The sequence below is a fragment of the Siphateles boraxobius genome, unplaced genomic scaffold, assembly GCF_051911475.1.
Source record: "Siphateles boraxobius isolate OS27281-9 unplaced genomic scaffold, OSU_SipBor_1 22, whole genome shotgun sequence".
Taxonomy (NCBI): Eukaryota; Metazoa; Chordata; class Actinopteri; order Cypriniformes; family Leuciscidae; genus Siphateles; species Siphateles boraxobius.
In genome coordinates, this window is record NW_027508833.1 from 39268334 (window position 1) to 39293069 (window position 24736).

At 39.4% G+C, this 24736-nt stretch overlaps 2 protein-coding genes across 5 annotated transcripts in view; both read right to left on the reverse strand.

The window, feature by feature from the left end:
- Positions 1-7057, reverse strand: part of dglucy (D-glutamate cyclase) — a 38315-nt gene extending 31258 nt beyond the window's left edge. The window contains exon 1 of one of the 2 annotated variants that reach the window (XM_077240136.1): positions 6967-7057. Coding sequence is in view for 1 of the 2 variants with exons in the window: in XM_077240135.1 (XP_077096250.1) it covers positions 6967-6970 (4 nt within the window). In the remaining variant the exon portion in view is untranslated. The remainder of the gene's footprint in view (positions 1-6966) is intronic. The other variant, XM_077240135.1, reaches the window with a different exon arrangement.
- Positions 7058-7119: 62 nt separating this feature from the next.
- Positions 7120-24736, reverse strand: part of slc24a4a (solute carrier family 24 member 4a) — a 67740-nt gene continuing 50123 nt past the window's right edge. For 2 of the 3 annotated variants that reach the window (XM_077240130.1, XM_077240133.1), the window contains exons 11-17: positions 24222-24391; positions 20933-21080; positions 18734-18900; positions 13284-13398; positions 13089-13201; positions 12924-12989; positions 7120-10472 (exon numbers count right to left, since the gene is read on the reverse strand). In XM_077240130.1, the coding sequence (XP_077096245.1) occupies positions 10320-10472; positions 12924-12989; positions 13089-13201; positions 13284-13398; positions 18734-18900; positions 20933-21080; positions 24222-24391 (932 nt within the window). In that variant the 3' untranslated portion in view covers positions 7120-10319. The remainder of the gene's footprint in view (positions 10473-12923; positions 12990-13088; positions 13202-13283; positions 13399-18733; positions 18901-20932; positions 21081-24221; positions 24392-24736) is intronic. The other variant, XM_077240132.1, reaches the window with a different exon arrangement.

The window sequence follows — 24736 nt, forward strand, 5'->3', positions numbered from 1 at the left end:
CGTGTGTGAGACAATGTGGCAGACATTGTGATTGAATTGAGTGTTATTCCTATGAAGGTTATGGTCTGTTCTGGGATCAGATGACTCTTTGTGTCGTTCACAGTAAGGCCCAACCTCTGGATATGTTCCAGCACAATCCTGATGTTGTGTAGCGCATGTCGTCTTGTTGGGGCACAGAGCAGCCAATCGTCTAAATAGGGCAGAATCCTCATGCCCTTGGACCAAAGAGGAGACAGGGCCGCACTCATGCATCTTGTGAAAACACGAGGAGCCAGAGATAGACCGAATGGTAGAACTCTGAACTGATAGGCTTGATTCTGAAAGCTGAATCTTAGGAACTTCCTGTGGTGAGGAGCAACGGGAACATGGAAGTAAGCGTCCTTCAAGTCCACACTCACGTTCTTCGATCTGTCTCCTTTCGTCACAGATCGAAGAACGTCGACTGTGCGTAACATTCGGAAAGGAAGAGACTTCAAGAGCATGTTTAGGCGTCTCAGGTCCAGAACTGGACGAAAACCGCCATCTTTCTTTGGAACAAGGAAGTACGTGGAGTAAAACCCGTCCCTCTGACTGAGGGGAAGAACTTTTTCTATGGCTCCTTTCAGTAACAGTGAATGAATTTCTAAGGAAAGAGCCATTGAACTGGTTACATCTTTGACGACTGTCGGAAAGATTCCTGAAAACTTGGGAGGCCGGCGTCGGAATTGCAGAGTGTATCCTCTGCTCAAAGTCGCCAGAACCCAGGGGTCGGACACTGAATTTTCCCAGTAATGGAGATGCAGCACAGTGAAACGACCAACCGCCGGCCCCATAGCTTCAGGGTTTTTGGCCTCTGCTGGTGGTGCTCGTGAAACCTGAGTCAGTTGTCGTGTGGCTTCTGACAACTTCATTCTCTTCTCCAATACCTCAGAAACATTGGGGCCAAAAAGATGTGCTGGTACAATTGGCAGTTCTCACTGGTGTGTTCTCAGTATGTGGGTCCGACACTGGAGGTTGAAAAGACTGAAGACGTTTCATCTCCATTTCTGAAGAGAGAGAAGCTACAGTCTTCGATAACAAGTGTTCTGAAGTGTCTTTCTGTAGTTCAGATTTCTTCTTGCTCGGCGGAGCGCCAGCAGCTGCTGACGCGCAACGCTTTTGAGCGCATCGCGGCTGTTGTGCGAGGCTATCAGGCGGGTTAATGTCTAACTCAGCGAGGCTAAGCTGTCTCTCTGACATCGGTAGCATACTACAATGCAAACACGGATCAGTCAGGGCCTCCTTCAGATGTTGAGCGCCTAAACATGAAGGGCATCGGTCGTGTCCGTCGTCGGGAAGAAGCGAATTCGGACAACTTGCAACTTGAAATGAAGTTGAGAAAGCTATGATCCATGACTCCGTCAATAACACGTCCTCGGTTAGCAGCGTAGGCACTTAAAACTGTAATAACAGCCACTGAGCAGTTCGAAAAAAATCTTCGGATAGAACCGAAAATTCTAAAACATGAAACGCTCACAAGTAACTTAAGTCAAGTGTGCCTTCGGATAGACCCGCGAGGCATTCAATGACTAGCACAATGGCGAGTAACGTTATGCAATCATTGACAGATTGATAGATCATTGACAGTCTTATGTATTAAGAATTTATTGAACCAAAAACTTTCATATATATATATATATATTTTAGAAAGGATGTGAATTAAAACAACCACAGCAGACAAGTTGATAAATTCTGTTAAATTTAAAATTTAATTTACCGAATTATCCATTTGTTTTCTGACAGAAACACATGGAACAAATCACCGCTCCACATTTTGATTGACAGCGTCACAACCCACTAGTGACCGTGTTTACTCCTGTCCTTTCAACCATTGGATTTTAAAAACGGCTGTTGTATTTGTACTTCTGACGAAGCGCTGTTAAATATAGGTTAAAAGAATAAATCAAAAGAATAAATAAATGCTTTCTTAAAAAGGCAAAAGAACGCATGCACGTTTTCTTAATATGATCATTAAAAACCAACCGACTGATGAAAATGCGGGACATTTTCTCAATATGCGGCGTGCGGGACAAGGGGTGAAAATGCTTTGCGGTAACTCAAAGCGGGACGGGCTCTTGTAGTTGCACATTTGCATCAAAGAAAGAAACTTCATCATTGTAATGAAAACAGTTTAATAACGCAAACTGATGGTTAAATGTAAGACAGTTTATCATTTTTTACGTGGTTTGAGCCAAGTTAAGTGGGCAGGGGGCACTTGGCTTTTTGATTTAAATTTAAACTAATCATTAACGTTACCTGCTTTTCTTATATTTTTTTTGTGTGCAAAAATTAATTCATTACGTTTTATTCATGTCATGCACTTCTCTAAAAACTGTAAAACCAACAACAAATTTGAGAGGGGGTATTAACATTAAGTGACATGGGCATCTGACGCACAGAAGCCAATGGCACGTCACTACAGTATGCGTATTGGCACATCCGGTCTACAGTGGCATGTGCCAGTGGATATAGTAACATGTGTCACTGACATTATTGGCATGTGCCAGTGGATAGTGACATGTGTCACTTACCCCTTTTCCACCAAGGCAGAGCTGGTGCTGGTTCGGAGCCAGAGCCTAGTTTCAAATCGGTTCTTTGTTTTTCGACCACCAAAGCACCAGCTCCGAACCAGTAAAAGTGGTTCTTAAAGGAGAACTCCGGGCAATTTTTAAGTTAATCTTGATCGTTAGACCTTTGTGAGTACTGACTATAGAAAAAAAAATGAACCGGATTGGTGCTTGCTACGCGGAGCTGCGACCGCGAATGCCCAGAGCTCCCACCCAGCTAAAACAGCAGCTATGGGGGCATGGACATAAAGAGCGTTTTTGAGCCTCTTAACAGACACAAAATGCAATTAAAATGTCTGTGCAACATGAACAGGGACCCTACATGTGAACAAGATGCGTTTAGCAACTTAGCCATTGTTTCAACTCACCTAAATAGTCTTTTAGACAGCAAGCTGTAGTCTCGCGCTGCAGTCCCGTGCTGTAGCCGGAAAAGGTAAACAATATCCAGGTGGGAGGAGCGTTGATCATGTGCGACGAGTTATGATCAGAGTTGCTTACAAGTGAAGAAGAAATGGTTCGTGTTTGTGCCTTTCCAAATTGTGGCAACAGAATGCGAAAATATAAGAGTTTAAATTTTCATCGTCTTCCTTTTCATGACCTCGAGATTATGCAGTTGTGGCTAGTTGTACTTCAACTTGATGTGCAAACTCCCGTAGTACTACGCTCTAAAGATCACTGCATTCGCAGCGAATACAATTACAATACAATTACAATTCAAGTCGAAGAAGCTAGTGAAATAATTAAAGCTTTGTAAATAAGACTACAAAAACATTCATGCACATCTCTCCTCATGCCGTGTGTGGCCAAATGCAAGGACAAATAAATGTTACATTACCTCCACCGTGGTTGCACCCGTCTTCGTACATGGAATGGAATTTTTCTTCAAACGGCCCCGCTGTGTTGTGTAGTCATCCTTGTCCAAGTGTTCGCTGCAATGCGGTAATCTTTAGAGCGTAGTACTTCTACGGGAGTTTGCACATCAAGTTGAAGTACAACTATAGCCACAACTGCAGAATCTCAAGGTCGTGAAAAGGAAGACGATGAAAATTTAAGCTCTTATATTTTCGCATTCTGTTGCCACAATTCGTAAAGGCACAAACACGAACCATTTCTTCTTCACTTGTAAACAACTCTGATCTTAACTCGTCGCACATGATCAACGCTCCTCCCACCTGGATATTGTTTACCTTTTCCGGCTACAGCACGGGACTGCAGCGCGAGACTACAGCTCGCCGTCTAAAATACTATTTAGGTGAGTTGAAACAATGGCTAAGTTGCTAAACGCATCTTGTTCACATGTAGGGTCCCTGTTCATGTTGCACAGACATTTTAATTGCATTTTGTGTCTGTTAAGAGGCTCAAAAACGCTCTTTATGTCCATGCCCCCATAGCTGCCGTTTTAGCTGGGTGGGAGCTCTGGGCATTCGCGGTCGCAGCTCCGCGTAGCAAGCACCAATCCGGTTCGTTTTTTCTTCTATAGTCAGTACTCACAAAGGTCTAACGATCAAGATTAACTTAAAAATTGCCCGTAGTTCTCCTTTAAGTAGCACCAAATCATTGCTGGTCTAGAAGTAGGAACCGCTTACGTCAGCAGCTGGGGGCGGGGTTACTGTGACCAACAAGACGAAAAGGAAACTTGTGACCGCCATTTTTTAAATAGCAGCTAATCGTGCTATTAGCAGCTCGATTGTAATCTCCGTTAATGCAAGTTACGGCGAGCTGCACGAACGTGCTGGATTCGCCGTGTTTGGACACCGATGTAGGTTTGCAAACCCATGAGCATAAAAAGTAACGCAACGACTGCCATTGTTGATGGAAGGCTTGTTCGAGATGCATCGGAGCGGCGTGGACTGATCGGAGCTGCGGGAGTGTTTGGAGAGCATACGACGACTCCTGCTTTTGGATCGCTCTCGCAGTGCTTCGATGTCTTGCGCCGATCGGTCTGAACTATCTCGAACAAGCCTGGTGTGTTTGTGTTTGGCGCTGCCGCGCTAGCGTTGCTGGGCAACATGAGATGACGTAAGATCTCGCTCTGCGATTGCTCTCTAGCCTGTGGAAAGGCAAACCAGTTCTTTGAAAGCTCATCAGTCGAACCAACTCCGAACCGGCACTAGCTCTGGCTCTGAACCAGCACCTGGTTCTTGTTGGTGGAAAAGGGGTAACTGACATCGCGGAACACTGACACTGTCTCGGAACAGGTTGCCGTCTTGTGACACCAATTGGTAGTGATTGACAAATGAGCTGAGCAGCTATACTGACGTAATTGTGAAACAAACGCCTATACAAGTGATCTTTTTTAAATATATGTCAATTTAACGTTTTATAGTCAGTATTTTTTTTCTCAAACATGTCAGTGTGACACATCATTAGCCAATCTGAGTGGTATATAAGCCACTGAATGTTAAATATGTAATGCCAATGTTGTTGATCACGCAAACTGCCCATCCTAGGAAACACAAAGAATAAATCAGAAGTTACTACGAATAGCGCATTAACAGTCGCATCCGTTACTGTAACCTTTATTTTTGCATGATGCTGCATGCACGCCAATAGGTGTCAGTAAGTCCACACTGGCCAGCGCAAAATAACCTAAAACTTGCGACAGTTCAGGGACATCTACGGGTGGTGTATTTGTCATTTGTTTGAGTAGCAACTGTACAGTAAGAAGGTAGCAACAATTAAATTTAAATAAACGAGTAATCAGTCTCTAAAACTTGTGACATGTGTCAGTGGATAGTGGCATGTGCCAATAAAACTTGTGAATTGTCGATGTATGCTTCATGTGCCATTGTCGCGGTACATGTCGCCGTATGTCACGACACTCCAGTAGCGCAGATGCTGTATACAGGAGCATTATGTAGATGTGACATTATGACATATACAGAAGGAATGAATGTTCAGATTTATAAAAATTGGTTTATTTCTTGTTACATAATTCCTTAAATGTATTTGTAAAAGATGAGTATGAGCAAAAACAAAGTAATCAGAGTCTGAATTCAATATAAATAATTAGTAAATCATTTATATTTTATAAATTAGTAAATACTTTTTTATATTTTATAATTAGCAAATTATTTACTTAGATAAATTATAGCTCAATAATATTGATATATATATATTATAAATTATCCACTAATTATTTATATCGGCACCAGACTCTGAATACTTGTTTTTATTTATTTAATTTTTGCTACCGTCTTACTGTACTTGCTACTCAAACAAATGACAAGTACACCACCCGTAGATGTTCCTCAACTGTCGAAACATGTCACAAACTGACATGTTTGAGAAAAAAATAGGCTATTTATATAGGCGTTAGTTTCACAATTATGTCAGTATAGCTGCTCAGCTCATGTCAGTCACTACCGAGGTGTCACAAGACGGCAACCTGTTCCGAGACAGTGTCAGTGTTCCGCGATGTCAGTGACACATGTCACTACCCACTGGCACATGCCAATAATGTCAGTGACACGTCACCATATCCACTGGCACATGCCAGTGCAGACCGGATGTGCCACCGGATGTGCCAATACGCATAGTGACATGTGCCATTGGCCTCTGTGCGTCAGATGCCCATGTCACTTAATGTTAAAACTGCTACTGGGAGAGAGCGATCTCGTTCTTGAACGAACTGGTACATTTCGTTAGTGAATGAAATGAATGAGAGTACCGGGTAGATCGGTCATTAGCATGTGATTCAATCTCATTTAGCAATCGGCAGAAAGTGGATGCAATACGCAGTAGGTGTGCACATAAGAATGTTTATTCATATTTAACATACAGAACATAACTCAACGTTTAATAATCACGGATTTATGAATGTGTAAATGTCTGACAAAACAATTAAAAGGTTAATTATGCAAGAAAACCTTGTGATTTGGTCACCTGAACCACTTTAGACTTATTTAATTAATTTAATTAGTAAATTAGGCACTCATTTTAACAAAGCCAAAGCATTTTTTTTGTAACAATACTTTTGTTTACTTAAGACATGCACAGAAGACACTTTTTGGCCACCTGCTGGCGCATTTATATAATATGAAGAAATTATCACTGAACAAATCATTTGTGAACGAACTGAAACATAAAATGAACGAATCTCTGGAAAGAATCAAACTATCCATCACTACAGCCCTATATGGGGAGGCTGCACTAAGTTACACCTTGACGCCACATGTCACGTCGTTCGCAATGCAAAACGATAATAAAAGCGTATATCTGAAGTGGAACGTAACGGTGCAGCTGTCCAGAAGCGCACTGACACTTCCGTGTTTGGGACAACCATACGCGACCTGCAGATTCACACGAATCACAGATCTTTTCGATGTTATGTCGGATTTGGCAACCTAACGACGTTACCATACGCATTTAGAAAACTCACCCATCGCTGTGGATCAGAAGCGAATGCACGTCAACAGCGATTCTGTTCGAGAAGAAAACACAAAATGGCCAAAACTATGGCACTACTGGTTATTAACACAAGAGGCCGCTAAACACTCATTCAATGACCACATACAAGACGGACAACCAAAAAAACATTTATAAACTTTTTTAATTTAATTGTTTTTTCCATACAATACTCGTATGATTCATATAGTTATTCATATTCTTTTTAATTATTGCTTTACATTAAAATGCATTGGTTGAATACATCCATTGCTTTTGCAAGACAATACATTCAAGTTACAGACACACCTACGTCTTGTGTTGAAAATCATTAAATCTGCAGCTTACAGAAGGTTTCTTATATGCAGTTCCACTCACAGTGCAGCAGGTCACGTGTGAAGCAGTTGCTCATGTATCTGTGCATGTGTCTTTAATAAAGCAAAAGACTGCATGAGAAATTCTCATACTCGTGTGCATATTCATGCCTGACTGTCATTTGAAGCATTTTCCTTTAAGTTTCTGTCCTCTGAAGAGACATACAATGGAGAGTGCATATAAGACTACTCATGTGAGAGTGCTAGAACAAAGACAACCCATCCGAAGTGACCCGATGAAACATTAATCAAACCACCCCAGAGGTCAGAGCTTTATAAAATACACTTAATGTATATAGAAAAAGAAAAGAAAAAAAAGTATTTTCAGTTCAAATGGTAGCACTTACATTAAGCATGGCACAAATGATCTGCAACAAAGTCAATAGTAAAGGATAGTTTGCTGACAAGTATCTGAAGTGTAGATTCAGTAGATGAATGCACAAACTATTGCACTGGAGAAAAAAAAAAAAAAGAGAACTCCCAAAACAACCAGGAGAGAAACAAACAGAACAGAAAAAGTACTAAATTACTGGCAGCATTTAATGCTAGACAGACTTAACTATATAACATGGCAACCAGGCATAGAAAGAAGCTTTCAATGCTCCTCCAACATTATGCATATGGTGTATCCATTTCAGCTGAATAATGTAATCGTACAGATCACCACAGAATAAAGACGAAAGAAAAGAGTCATCAAGACAACACCGTCATTCCGCACAACACAGCCACAATAAACTAAAGTCGACATTCTACAGAATGTGATGTCAGATCTGACAGAATCTGCATGCGCGTGTAACAGCGGCGGGCGATTTCAGCAGCTTTCACAAACTATGAAAATATAATCCCAATACTCAGCCCTCACCCATTGAGATTGCATATATCATATATAATCTGTACATCAAATACTGCAACACTTGTTGTTCTGCACACACGACGGCACCTCCTAGCACTGCACAGGTTCTACGACTGACAAAAGACAAAAACGTGTTCCCCTAAGCTCGAGTTCAGATCTCCCGAGCCCACTAGCAGATGAAGAGGGGTACGGTAGCTGTCATTTATGGGGAACTCTCAGGAGACCCGTCAAGAACATGTTCAGGTCATATTTCACCCCAAAATACACTTTATACCTCAAACCTCACTACTGTCATTTTCATCACGGCAACGAGGGGGGGGGGAAAACTCATTAAATTACGCAAAAAAAAACTAAGTTTCATTTCATTCTCAGAACCGTAATGAGATTTTTTTTTTTTTACCGTAATACAAAAAAGCATTAAAAGTAAATGTACATACTTAAAATGTATACTTTAATATGTACATTCATTTTTAATGCTTTTTTGTATTACGGTAAAAAAAAAAATCTCATTATAATTATGCAAAAAACCCTAAGTTTCATTTCATTCTCAGAACCGTAATGAGATTTTTTTTTTTTTACCGTAATACAAAAAAGCATTAAAAATAAATGTACATATTAAAGTATACATTTTAAGTATTTATAAATCATGGTAATATTTTTGGGATTAAAAAAATTTGCTCAACTGCCATGGAAATAAATGTTGTAATGCATTAAATGGTCCTAAAACTTTACTTGCTGTACTTGCTCAATATCATTTACATGTTTTTCTTTTGATTTTCGGGGGGAAATATGACCTGGGCACAATTCTCTCGAGATTCGTCCTTATAGGGACACTGACAGTGAGCTCACAAAGCTTTTGCCCTGCTTTAGAAATGGCTTCTTTGTGTCGCATCATGCATTACAGACAAACGGCAATAAAGATCCAGAGAGGGAGGTACGGGTGCATTAGAAATGAAGAAAAGTGGCCTCTTAGGTCACATTTGTAAATCCACCCCTCATCTACAAGGAAGCACTAGTTCAAACAGGATCAATGATGTTATATTTACATATAAACAACAAACACGTAGATTTATAGCATGTTTGCAAAATCCAGATCCTCTGATGTCATCACTATGCGTACGAAATATTAAAGCAGCCACAGTTGCCAGTCTCATCTCCACACTGCTAAACAAGCAGAAAGCGGTCCTGAGGTTCGTCTGCTCTGGTCTGAAGAGAGGTGAGCAGCAGCGTTTGATGTGTGCTTTATGATTGGTTCCATTCACTAATGCAGGTCTGGAATGATAAAGGGAAACTAAAGCATATCTAATTGTAGAGCTTGGTGTGTCAGAAGCTGGTGCCCATCCTTAACCTCTCCATTGGGCACCTGCTAGAAGCTCTCAGCAGGAAATATTTTTCCCAGCTCATAAGGATTCCCGAACATCTCGCCCCCTGCTGCATGATCCATAACAGAAAATGCTTCACATCTGTTACGAGTCATATTTTCATGGGTTTTCTTGGGTGTAATGAGCTGTGAGAATGACTTTCTTGCCTCTCTTTCTTGATTTCATGTCAGTTCCATCTTTTTGTAGCACCACATCAAGGACATACTTACATTTTTACGTACTGGAGGAAATAAATTAAGTGATATAATTGTTTTATGCCACATATAAAGTGCATTATATTCATGTTCATGTCATAGAGTGTCTTAAGGGAAGACAGAAATTAGAAAATGTAGATTGCTAATGCATATAGGAATGAGCAGCATTTTGTGTCATTGCTGTGTGTGTGCAGTTTGTGATGAAAGTGTACAGTCTGAATATCCTCCAGCTCCAAACAATCCAGTAAAGACAATTACGAGCTGCATTGTGATTGTCCAAGGTTCAGAAGTAGAAGAGTATCCAGTTATAAAGAGAGCTGCCAAGGAGATTTTCAATTCCTGGAATTGATGGAGAGAGTCAACAGTCTTCTGGGAAATGCAGATCTTCCGTCTGAACCACAGTGGTGTGAATGTGAAGTGGGAGACAGTGGTTTTCTTCAACAGTGCAGACTCAGTAAGGAGATTATACAGAGGAAACAGCAGAATCATTGGTGATTTTGGTTCCTGGAGGTATTTTGGTTTAAAGGCCAGGAAAATCTCCTGGCCTACAGTTCCTCGAGGCACATGGGCAGGTTGACAAACGTGAAGACGTTATATTCGATCATGACGGAAAAGCAGAGGAAAATGACATACAGAACAAGCACGTACACGCCCAGCTTAAAGTCCAATCTCCACCTGTTCAGGTGGATCCCCAACACCTGAAGGTGGAGAAACAAAATTAAGAGTTAAAAGTCAGAGCCGAATATCTGAACCTAAACACTGTCATGCTGTAGCACAACTGTAACTAAGTAGGGCTGGGGAAAAAAACTATTTATTTTGATCTTCATTTGAAACCCAAGATTGATCTTACACGTTATGCCTATTTTTAGTGGCTGTGTAAAAACGTACTTGTGCGCTTCCAGTCCCCGTTCTACTGAATGCATTTAACTGCATAGTTGGTCGACAAATATATCGTTTTTAAAGATGAACTGAGTAACAATCTTATATTACATAATAGTTGGGACACATTTGAAAAATACATTTAAAAACAACAAGTTAATTTGACTACGATCCTTTTCTCTCACTCTCCCCCTTTCTGTGATACATTTATCCAATTATAAACTGATGAGCCAAAACATTATGACCACTCACAGGTGAAGCGAAAAATGTTGATCATGTTGACAGTCACATCAAGGTCTGGGTTGATTAGATGTTAATCATTTCTCGTAGTCAACGAGTTGGATGCAGGAAAAATGGGCAGGAGTAAAGACCTGAGAGACTTTGACAAGGGCCGTATTGTTATGGCCAGATAAATGTGTCAAATCATCTCTGAAACGGCGAGGTTAGTGAGGTGCTCTCGGTCAGCAGTGGTGAGAACCTACCGACAGTGGTCCGAGAAGAAAAACCACAAACTGACAACGGTGTTGAGCTCCCAAGGCTCATCGATGCGTGACGGCAACAAAGGCTATTCTGTATAGTGCGAGCCAACAGAAGGCAGTGTTGTGCCTGAACGCGTTCATTGAACTCGTTCATATTTTGGGTGAACATGAACTGAACGTACTGTGTTACTGCCTGATGAACGTTACTGTGAACTGGTTCATTCTGGTGTCTGTGAACGACACGCTCTCTCAGTTTAACTTCGTTCAATAGAGTGCCAGATTTGTATAGAGCCTTCCAGCCGAAAACCCGGATAAAACACACCGTAAACAGGCCTTAATATGTAGCGGATAAACACCCAATCTGGCAACACCAGCACCAGTGTCGCACCGCATATAAAACCACAGACAGCAAATTAGCAATGCGTGACAGCAATGCGTCATCAACACACAAAGCAGCAAGAGGCATCGTATGATCATTTAAACGAGTTTATGACCAGGTCGGTGAGGATGGGAAAAATATTACATTTCTGTGCAAACTTTGCCCGCCGATAAAATAATTGCTGTTTGTGGTTCAATATGGGCTGTGGCAATAATTTTGAAAAATAATAGCTCGCAGCAACATATGGAAAAAATAACTATGAACTAGTTCACAATTTTGAAGTATAGTACCTGGCTACATGCGAGAAGTAGCGGTACGTAACAAAAAGTGCAGGTACGCTTAAGAGTAAAATGTGGAAGTGCCGGTACTGTAGAGCACTGGCTGTGGCAATAAGTTTGAAAAATAATAGCTCGCAGCAACATATGGAAAAAAAATAACTATGAACTAGTTCATTTTAAAATTTGTAAACTGAACTTTGAACTAGTTCATGTAGAAGGTGAACTTTCCCAACACTGACAGAAGGTCTACTGTGGCACGAGTCACAGAAAATGTTACAGGAGGAAGGCAATGTTCTGCTGGGAAACTGTGGGTTGGGATTTTCTACCTAAACATTGCTGCAGACCAGGTACACTCCTTCATGACAATGGGGTTCCAAGTTCGGATTGGCCTCTTTCCGCAGGATAATGCACATTCAGAGGTCTGGTAGAATTCATGGATCAGTGGGTCTGCTCTGTTTTGTTGTCACACGGAGGACCAACAGCCTATTACACAGGTGGGCATAATGTTTTGGCTGATCTTTGTATATTGTACAATAACTGTTGTACAATAATTGTATATATGACAATGACTTTATTTTATTGAGTTTATTGTAACGATCAAAAAAAAATCTATAGTCATTATTGCTAATTTTGTAATAAAGTTCAGGTCTTTTAATGTATAAAATATAACTTTTCCCATTGAGTTTTATTCTTCTTCAGATTTTAAAAACTATCAGTGGATTAATCAGTTATTTGCCAGGTTGTTAGTTATCTGTTGGTCAACCTGTAGGACCCTGCAGTAAATCCAAATAGTGTAGCCTGATTCCCAAAACCAATGACCCTTAGGAGTATGTTATTTCGGTTCAAAGGAGTTCAAAAAGGAGTTGGCCGTTTGAATCTCTGAAATACTGGCCTGTATAATTTAAAATGTGCAGAGAGAGTATTTTGTATACACACACACAAGCAAAATATAACCAAAATACACCCATATGAATCAGAATATAATCAAATCTATATACCCAGCCAGAGAACATTTAAAGAAGTTAGGTATTCACTGGAATAAGGAGGCCTGACTAAAACTAAAATAGGGTGACCACATATAGTACTTTTGGCCATGTAGTGTATTTGTGATGTGAATTGTTCACATTTACTCACGGTTAAAGCAACCGAACCCAGAAGCAGGACAACGGAGTAAACCAATCCTCTACTGTTGATTTGAACCTAAATAGGACACAAAAAAATAAAAGGTATTTTTACAGTATTTGTGGGAGTGTGTGTGTGTGTGTGCACACTTGGTTGAAGAGTGAGAAAATCAGATACCACAGAGCCGTAGTTGACAGCCATTGTCTGGATGCCCCAGGGAACGCCGAGCCCAACCAGGATATCAAAGACGTTGCTGCCAATCGAGTTCGAGACAGCCATGTCCCCCAGGCCTGAGCACATAAAGACACAAATCCAGAGTTGGAAAGTAAGCTCATTTTGGATGAAAGATAAGAAAACAAAGAAGAGCTCTACCTTGTCGTGCGACAATAAGACTAGCTATGCAGTCAGGAACACTGGTGCCAGCAGCCAGGAAAGTTATACCCATGATGACATCTGGGATTCCAAGTGTGTATCCAACGATTGTGACCTGCACACAGCAACCCACATGAGAGCCTCAAAGAAATGCAGATGCTTAAAGGAATAGTGACGTAACATGCCTGCAAGCAGCATGACCTAAAATAAGCCAAAACTCAAAAGAAATATCAAAACAGAGACATTTTCAAACTGGCGTCCGAGGGCCCACCGGGGGTCTAAATAAACTTAAGGAAAAAATAAATCCGTTTAACAAAATACTAGGACAGTCGAAGTTAATGCATATTAAATTCAAGTTTATTTGTATAGAGCTTTTCACATATCGTTTCAAAGCAGCTTTATGCAAATGCTTGTTTCAATGTTACAATTTAGAAAGTTTTCTGTTATCAGTTAGAGACGAGTATCAAAATAATGTCCATGTTGCAGTAATACTATATACAGCTATAATAGAGTATGTTATGTGGTTAGTTAACTATATGTGAATGGAATGTTTTTGAAGCTGCTGCCACCGATAACATCATAGATCAGTTTCTGTGAGGATATGTGCATTCCTACTAGGACATTTTATTCATTCAATACTGACAAGCCATGGTTTACAGCAACACTCAGACAATTAAGTTCTTTCTTTGTCATGCCAAAGAAGATACTTACAGAAGTGTGGATACAATCCTTGTACAACCAGGCCAGAAACGCACTGACAAAGGAGATCAGAGTGGCTAAAATAAGCTACTATGAAAAGCTGAAAAAAAAACTGTTTTCATCCCAACAATGCGGCATCAGTCTGGACAGAATCTGTGGAGAATCGACAACTGGCTGAGGATCTAAACTGGTTTTACTGTAGCTTTGAAAAGCCCACTCTCACACCCCACCCCTGCCCTGATCTGCAACACACACACACGCACACGCACACGCACACGCACACACACACACACGCACACGCACACGCACACGCACACACACACGCTATTCAACCTGCGATTATGGGCTGTGTGGAGGACGTGTGCAGGGCAGTGTTGGGCATGTTACTTAAAAAAAGTAATTAGTTATAGTTACTAGTTACTTCTCACAAATAGTAACTGAGTTAGTAACGGAGTTGCATTATTATAAAAGTAACTAATTACTAGGGAAAGTAACTATTGGGTTACTTTTTAATAAAATGTTCAAATATGTCAAATAACTTAAATATGTTAAATGAATGAAATGGACACTAAATATAATAAATTTATTATTATAAAACATTGTACACTAATCTACACTATTTTAATGTTGCTGTGGGACAATGTGAGAGACACCTATTAAATTCAATATATTATAGTAAATATTATCATTACTATAGTGGAACAATAAAACACAATAGATGGTTTAGGACATTAAATATTTATTGCACAGATCACAACTGGCCAACAAATAAGTCTAAAAATAAATTATGCTTCTTCAAATACATGTAGCAAAAATGAATAAATAATAATAAAAAAATATTAGAGGTGGGCATAGATTAATTTTTTAAATCTAGATTAATCTCACTGGAATCTTGGAATTAATCTAGATTAAAATGGCTCATTTTAATTCTGCCGAAGGCATTCAGAATATGTGTGCTACCCAAATAATGACTAAAAGTAAGTCTTTGAGAATAGTTCGCCTCGCGTAGGGATCTGAATTTCTGCCAAAAATGCCATTCGACAATAGAGGAGCAAAAGTCGAATATCGTTCAAAAAAATGTATAAAATAAAATAAATAAATAAAACGCACAATTACAATGACAGAAAGGGAGGCCAGTTTCATCTTTAGCGATATGTCATCAAACAAACTGATTATTAATTGAACAAGTAACATGTTTACTCGTTTTTTTTTTACATAGTAGGCTTATTGGAAGAAGAAAAAAACAATAAGCACGACGTAGCTACAGTCCGTTTTTGCATCGCCAAACCAGATGCTCGTTAGATCAAAAAATAATGTCATATGTCATAATGATTTTATGTGAACCTGCCTTTACCGGCAATAGCCTCCTCCTTTTTAAACAAATTAGTTTCAATCAATGTACCGGTAAACTATTCGTGTGACTATGCCCCTGCGCAATACACACACATTACCACGGGATGGCGGGTGTTCATTTCATAAACTGATTTTTTTTTTATCGCACGATAAGAGTCTCGCGTTAACGCCGATAACGGCCCACCACTAAAAAATATACATGAGCTCTTTGTGTGTGCAAATTAAAATTATAAAACTTTCACACAACTGGTAGACATACTGTAGCCTACTTAGAAGTATTTTCTTCCTCACAAAAGTAAACCGGTTAACAAGTAGTGCTCTCAATAGCCTATAATACTGAACAATGCACCAAAAATAAATGATAATAAAATATAATATTTTGGGGTTTATTTTTTATAAACTAGAGAGAACGTAATCATCAGAGGTTATTTAAGCCAAATTCTAGTCGTTTGCTGCACGTGTTCACAACCGGGCAAAAAAAAAAAATGTTTTCTGGGAACGTTCCCTGCAGGATATTTTGGGGTTTTATTTTTATAAGCTAAACAGAACCTTCACAGATCGTTCAGGTTATTTTTAGATTTGTTTTATAACCACGTTAACTACTTGAAACGTTGCAGATGATACCAATAGGCTACAGAGATTATTCTGATGCTGAAATGTGTAATTTATTTATAAACAAATTATATAATGCTCAGACAGCCTCAATCTCTTGTGCACTGTCGAGTGCTCTCGCGCCGTTCGCCTCACTTTTGTCCACTCCGGTGTCTCACACTCACAGACACACACACAGACACACACACAGACACACAAAACTTTGCAGATGCTTCAGTGAGCTCAATTATAGTAATGCCACATTTTATTGTCAGAAACGGTAACGGCGTTGCAACGGGGGAAACGGTAATTCCTTGATTACTCATTACTGAAAAAGATAATGCCGTTAGTAATGCAGTTAATTTATAACGCCAGGAAAGCGCCAGGCCCAGACTGTGTTTCACCGGCCTGTTTAAATGTCTGCACTGACAAACTGGCCCCTATCTTCACACAGATCTTCAACAGATCACGGGAACAGTGTGAAGATCCCTGCAGCTTCAAACGCTCCACAGTCACTCCAGTACTCAAAAACCTAAAATCACTGAACACAAAGACTACACACCTGTCGCACTCACGCCTGTGATCGTGAAGTCGTTTGAAAGACTGGTATTAGCTTACCTGAAGAACATCACTGGTCCCCTGCAGTTTGCATACAGAAAAACATGGGCCTTGTTGATCTTGACAGACCTGGCACTTATGCAAGGATCTTGGGCCCTGTTTACAGCTGGTATTAAGATGTGTTTCCGTCAAACGAATCACAAGTACAAGTACAAGTGCTAATACAGGTGTAAATGGAGTCTGGAAGTAGTGGAAAGTGGACAAGCTTATCTTTTTAAAGGTAGTCGAAAACACATTCGACCGGATTACTTTTGTAGTGTAGGGTTGAATATGTTTGAACAGCCCTCTGTTAAAGGTCCCATATTGTACAACTTTCTGAAGTTTTATTTTAGGTTTTGATGTCCTTTAGAATATACATTTGCGGTATAAGTACCAAAAACCATCTCAATATATTTTTACAGCTCCTTTCTCAGGAACTCTGCCAAGAACAGGTGGATTTTGGCCTGTCTACTTAATATTCAAGAGCCTCTCTTCTGATTGGCCTGTTGTTTTCTGAGTGACCCACCATTAGTGACTGAGTAGTTCTGACATCACAAATATACGGAAGTCACAACAGCTCGTGAAAAGGCACAGGTACTTTATGCAGGCTGTGTGCATTTGTCTGTGGATCGACTGTTTTGAAACTTATATAGTAGTTGCATAGCCCCTAGACTTTTGTTATGTAAAAAGCCAGGAAATTTCTGTTTTGACAATATGGGACCTTTAAGCAGACCTTCGCCAGCTGAGGAAGTTCAACCTGCCACTGGAGCTGCTGACACAGTTCTACTCAGCCGTCACTGAGTCTGTTCTATGCACTTCCATCACTGTCTAGTTTGGTTCAGCTACCAAATCAGACATGAGAAGACTACAAAAGGACAGTCCGGACTGCTGAGAGGATTATTGGTGCTCCCCTGTCCACCCTCCAGGACCTGAACTCTTCCAGAGTGAGAAAGAGCGCAGGTAAAGTCATCACAGACTCTATTCTAGGGCTGTAGTAGTCGAGTCCGGTCTTGGACTCTAGACCGTCTTTCTATGATCTCGGACTCGCTGGTATTCGGACTCGGACTTGTCTCGGCCACTGGTCTTGCCAAATATGGCTTTTGGTCTCGACCGAGTCCAGGTGTCTTTATTATGTTCCCAGTAAGCACACATAAAAGCCATTTATATGCGCGCCGTTTATTTGCTCTGGTGTGAGCTGCGATTGCGCCAGAACCACCCAGTCATCGAGATATAATTCAGTACGCGCACTCCTCGGAGTCTCAGGGGAAAAAGTGCCCTGTCCATGCGCTTCGTAAATGTACGGGGTGCTAGGGACAGACCGAACGGCAGAACTGTGTATTGATAAGCCTGCCCCTCGAAGGCGTAACTCAAGAATGGCCTGTGATGGGGGGCTATCTGGATGTGAAAGTATGCGTCTTTAAGATCCACAGTGAAACACTGCTATTATGTGGTATCACAATATGTCATCATTCTGTTGTCTTTAGATTAGAAGATTATATGATATCAAGGGGAATGTCTATACTTAAAAATCCTTGGTGTTGTGTTTTTGCTTTTAGATCAACAAATAATAACCCAAAATGATTGTCTTGATAATGTCTTGCACAAGACTTTTTTTCCCCTGTCCTGGACTCGGTCTCGAACCTTTTTGGTCTTGGTCTTGTCTTGGACTCGACTAGTCCTGGTCTTGGACTCGACAAAGGTGGTCTTGACTACAGCCCTACTCTATTCACCCCGGCCACTACCTGTTTGAACGGTTGCTGTCTGGAGGGTGATGTAGGTCACTGGGCACTAGAACCACTTTATCACACAGGCCATTTCCCTCTTGAACCGTTAAATGCCTCCCAAGGGATATGCCTGGAAGTGTAATACCCTGCTTAGTGCAATATCTTTGTAAACTCAGTTGATATTTATTCATAATACTGTAAATATGTTTATGACAAAACCTAAATGAGTCTTTATACTTATATTTTTATTCTTCAATTTTATTTCAATATTTCTATGTTGTTGTATTTGTATATGTACACTGGAAACTTCAGTACCAAGAATAATTCCTTGTGTGTGCAAACACACTTGGCAATAAAGCTCTGATTATGATGTGTTAAGATCTTAAATATCCTGCATTAAGACAATTTACGTTTAAATACTAAATTAAATAATGCAGGAAAAAGCAGTATCCAAATACAGATGCTTACATACACAAAGGAACTCACCATCCACACCATCACGTAGGAGAAGGCAGCGATCCACAGCGTCGAAAGGAAGAAGGACAGCATGAAGCAGAACTCCCACCGCGGCTTGGCACAGTTGGGCACGGTGATGTACAGCAATACCAAAATGGGCCAGGAAATGAAAAACTTCACTTTATCCAAAGCGCCCCCTACAGTCACATGGTACAGCATGTCACAAAATTAAGCCTCCACAAAATAAAAAATATTTTTATGTTCCTGGCATTCATTTGACCATCCTGTCCTTTTATTTATTTATGTTGACTTAGGAGTTCACTGGGCGGGCAGTTCAGCTCACAAGAAAAAAAAAGCAATCTCAACACAATAACAGGAGATTCTGTGTCATGTGATTCTAACAACTGAGCTCACACAAATTAAAACTGTGCATTGTTCAGTCAAATGCTCTTATTGTACCAGGTACATTCACAACCAACCAAAAACAAACCCTAAATATACTGTAAATGTGGCCAATGATATATCACTCATAACTGAAGATTAAAAAAAAAAAAAACAGCTTAACATGGAAGTAAAAATGTCCAATTATTTGTTTTTCCATTTCCAGAGTTTACCATCACCAAAAGTGAAATATTTTAGTTGAGTGTATACAGCATGTGTATAGTCCTGGGCGGTATACCGGTTCATACCGAATTCCAGTGTATGCCGCTTGGTCGTAAAAAAAGTCACACTTTTGCTCTTCGGTCAAAAATGACCGACCATAGGAAATTAATGGATTAAATTATTTAAAGTAGTCATGAAACGGAAGTTGAGATTGTCCCTTTTTCCTTATTGTGACGTATATCAGAGTGAAACGGCTTTTGAAATTAGAAAAAAAAGCAGGGCGGGGCTTGATTTCATCGTTCGGGAATTGATTGGATCGTTGGAGTTAACAAAATGGAGGCAGATTTAAATGCCAGTTTCAGTTGTGGAGGATTTCTCTCCACCGGACTCACCACCGTTACCCTCCCATGAAGCATTTTTAAGTGAGGAACCAGATGATGAGAACGAGGACTAGCAGCCAAATTTTCCGGAAGGAATCACCCCATATTTATATGAGCCTCCCGCGAGCCAAGATGATGCGGCTAATAGTCAAGTTCACCCGCGGGCCAGAAAAGAGACAGATCACAGTAGTCACGCCCTCTAGTAACAGATTTTGACCGGAAGAGAAGTCGTTTCGAGGGGGGAGGGAAGGGTAACGTAATTGATTAAAGATTATAAGGTTACATGAATTTAAAAAAAAATTACGAAGTGCACAGGTAAATCATTTATAATAAACACTACAATATTATATATAAAAATGGTAAAATTTTATTTTATGACGACTTTAACACACACGGCTGTTACCATACAGCACAATTGCGTCAGAATAGTGAAATAAGAGGTTGAAATGAGATAAGATCCAGATGGATTAAGCTGTAGACTAATTATAATATGGATTTTTGGTCATACCGCTCAGCACTACATGTGTATTAATATGTAACAATAGTAATACTGTGAAAATACCATTTAAAATAACTTACTGGAGTAAAAAAAAATTAATATAGTCTTCAGTGTTACACGATTCTTCTGAAATCATTCTAAAATGCTTATTTGGTGCTATATTATCAATGTTGAAAACAGTTGTTCTGATAAATTTGTAGAAATTCAAAAATTTTCAAGATCCTTCGAAGAAAAAAAACGCCCAGCATTTATTTGAAATAGAAATCTTTTGTAACAATGTAAAATCTTAACTTCCACTTTTGTTGATTACATCCTTGCTGCTGACCACAAACTTTTGAATGGTAGACTATGTACACGCAAACACAAAAAACTTGTAAAACTTTTCAATAAGGTTGTTTAATAAATGAACAATAGTAGATTTATAAATAAATAATCAACCACCTTTATTAATAAATTCTATAAAAACTTTTGTTCATTGTTAATTCATTACCTAAATGTAAAGCGTTACCATTTAAAAAAAAAATGAATTTCATGATATTTCCATGCCTGGAAATCCCAATTTTAAAATACCTTGATATTTCAAGATAAAAAAAAAATAATAATAAAAAAAAAATCATCATTGGAACCTTTGCAGATAAAGACAGAATAAGAACTATGAGATTATAGGTATACGCATTTCAGATGTCACATATGCCACCACATGCAGTTAAAGATCTGTGTTAATGTGTGAAAGTCAAACCGCCTCACCAGGCAAGCTGAAAGGAGATGACATCTCACTCTCCAGCTCCTCAGAGAGTTTGTCCTCCGCTACATTGCCATTTTCCATGGTGTCAGCTTTCTGGTCAGCCACCAGCACTGCGTCCCCCCCATTGGCCATCTTCTCCAACCGCTGCTGCTGCATGCATGAAGAGCAAAAACTGCTTCAAAGTTCACTCTTATCTACTTCCTCACAATCTCACTTTTCAATTAAGATACTTAGGAATAGTTATTAAGGTATAGTTATTCCCAGCCAGTATGATGCTATTTTTCTAAAAACACATATGGGTTAGAAAACACAAGTAAATAGCAGATGTTTTTTTTCTGGGTGATCTGTCCCTTAAAATGTTATAGTGACAACCTTCTATGCCCATAACATTTACCCATGATCAGTTTAACACCATTCCCAGCCTCATTTCTTTCTGAACTAGCTGACATGTCTCTATCACATTCCTCAGCAGTCTTTGTAGCAGGGGTTTGAATTTCTAACACAATTCTTTGAATCCCAGCATGTGGATATTTATAGAAACAGTTTAATCAGCCTCACACCCAGAACTGGGCTACCTGATGAGAGATCTCCACAGTGCGGAGTTAACCAACAAAGAGGAGTGCATAAGCTATTCAGAACTCTGGTTTATAATCCAGTCTCTGGGTTGCCAGAGTTACACTATTATAAACCGGATAGTGCAAACTTGTAATTCTGAAAAGATGAGCTGCATTTGAAGCCCTTATAAAATAGCTGAATACATCCATTTTACATCAGACTCATATCGGTTGAATTTAAAATGGAAAAATGTTACAATGGGTTGTGAATGATGAATCAAGTAAAATATGATGTTTGAAAAATCTACAATAAGTAAGATGGACGAATTTAATGGCACAAATTTAATGTATTGTGTTCCACTCATGCTGTTCTAAACCTGTATGACTTTATTTTTTCTGTCAAACACAAAAATAGAGATTTTGAAGAACTGTTTTTGTCTATGCAATGAAACTCAACCCAATGGGGTCCAAAATAACTAACATTTTTTTCTCTCCAGAATATCTTCTTTTGTGTTCTACAGGAAAATGTAGTACAGTAGGGGTGTGCATTGGCACTGCCCTCACAATTCGATTACGATTCACCAGGTAACGATTCGATTCAATTCGATTCTACGATGCATTGCGATGCATCACAATTCTACTGCACACAACAAGGCACATTTTTCATCAGTCACGGGGCAATACAAGCAGTCAGATATCGAACAACAGATTTATTGGCTGCTATGTGTGTATTATAACTCTCCTGTATCTTTAACATAAATGCCATTAACCTGTTAACCGTTTCCAGAGCGTCGGCGCACTGAAGCGTTTTTTTTTTATTTAGTTCAAATTTACTATCAGATTTAATGTTATACCTTGACAAACTATACATCATTAAAAAGATATAATACTCAAGATTCAGTATTTGACCACTATTGTATTCTGAGAAACTTATAGTGACAGTTATGTCTTAATTTGTGTCAGGAGTTATGAAATGGAAAAATGAGTCGATACCTTTAATATGAATTATGAGCGTCAGCTGGTCCATTCATAAAAAACACTCCAAGCTGTCGTCATGACAGCGATTCGCAAAACATCGTCCCTCAGGGCTTTAGCTCAAAAATGTGCAGACTTGGAGAAATATTGATATAGTCTCATAGATTCACATCATATTTCTATAGACAGGAATAATATTTGTTGAATTTATACCCAAATGCGTCGATGTAATCATTATGATCGCTTCTTACTGAGATGTGCTGTGTTTTCAATTCATACCAATAGCCTGAGGGCGCTATATGCACAATAACAGTCCATATATGGATCACGAAGAAGACCCATAGTCATGTGACATTCCAGGACGTCACTGATACAGAAAGTAGCTGACAGAGATCGCTGTAACATGCAGATAAAGATGTTTTGAAGACAATAAACATGATTGCAATGATATTTGAGTTACCTGTGTTCTTCAAGCCATGCCAGGTATTTCATAATAATAGATTATATTTATAATGCAATGCTAATCGATATAGATTTCATCATCGTGCAGAACACTATAAATAATAAATTTTCTGTCGGATTTTTTTTTTATCTGAAGCCAAATTAGATCACAGAAGATTATTTAAAACACTCGACTTGCGTTATAAAGTAAGTTTGGAGCACAAACATGGTTTCAATCTCATAAATGGTCGTGTATTGATGGTGTGCTAAGCTAACATGCTAGCTAGCCAAGGTGCACCTGCCACCAGCAGTTATTGTTTTATGATTTTTTTCTAAATAGGAATGCTTACTGAAATGTTTCAGTGCATTTGATACCAGTTTCAAATATTTAGTGAGAACTTTGATAAAAGAAATTAGGGTTTGAAACCCTATGAATAGCCTGTGAATAGCCAGTCGTTAGTAGCTATAATGCAGACAAAAGAAATGCATATTTAGAGCCATAACCAGTCTGGAGAGGTGTAAATGTGTGCAAGGAGAGACTGACTCTGAATGGGGCTCGTTTGCACCACAAAATAATAGAGACAATAGACTGATTAGATGACTCAGAAGATGACTAAACATCAGTTTGCATTTTAGAGTCTAATCAAAATAAAGTCATTTGACATGATCTTGAAAAACATTTAACTAAATACAGAGTTTTAGACTTATCATTTTCAGATTTTAAATATAAAATGGTCACACATATGGCTTTAGCTGCAGTGCATTTCTAGATTGCTCCAGGGCCAACTTCAATTTTATTTTTATGAAGATGTTTCATAAAAGTAAATTTCTAATAACTTTACAAAACTTTGAAGCTATTTAAACATTTTTTTTTCATTATGACAATAATTATTTCTACATTTACAATAAACTACTAGGTGTCAGCTTTCAAATGAGATCATACTTGTGCTTTTAGTGCAAAGGGTTCATGAACTGTATCTGTTTAAGTTTGGGTATGCCATTTCTGGGGATTTTTCAAAAGTGGACTTGAAGGTTAACAGGTTAAATAAAATAAAATTTAAATCCAAGCTTTGGGTGCGTTTTTGTGCATCGATGCTGAATCGTACATTTCCCGCATTGCAATGCATCGCCGAATCGATTATTGTTGACACCACTATAGTACAGGTTCCAGACTTGAGGATTTTTTTTTTGTGGACTATCCTTTTAAAATGAGCTTGAGGTACTCCGTTTCCACTACCCTGTTAAAATCACTGCAACCCAGAGACTTTTGAGGATTATTAGCTTATTGCAGAGTGTTCACTCAGCAGGTGTATTTTCTTACCTCGTTGATGATAAGTCGGCTTGCCATGCGCAGACGTGTCTTGGGTCCAAAGTGGTTGGTGATCATGACCCTGAGGCCGGCCTCAGGAAACCGATAATGTGGAGGGCTTGAATTTAGTATCTCGTCCACCATCACAACAGAGCCCCTAGAGTATGTTTTACTGGGCTTTACTGCGGACACGGAAGAAAAAAAAACATTTGTAAGTGGACCTACACATGGCACTCATGGCCAAAACACAGCATGTACAGCATTTACACATACAGATACCATTTTGTAAAAAGAATGGATAACTGGTACTGGGAATCTCACACACACACACACCCTAACACAGACTAACACACTCTCACACACACTAACACACACAGAGAGAGCAAGATGAGACAGGGGCCAGGGCAGATTTAGTAAGGCTAAACAGACAGGCTTCAGCAGGGCGGTGACAGAGACCGCCACGCAGCACAGCGGTTAGAGCTGCACTACAGGAGCTGCTCTGAAACAGAAAGCGCACCGCAGTTATT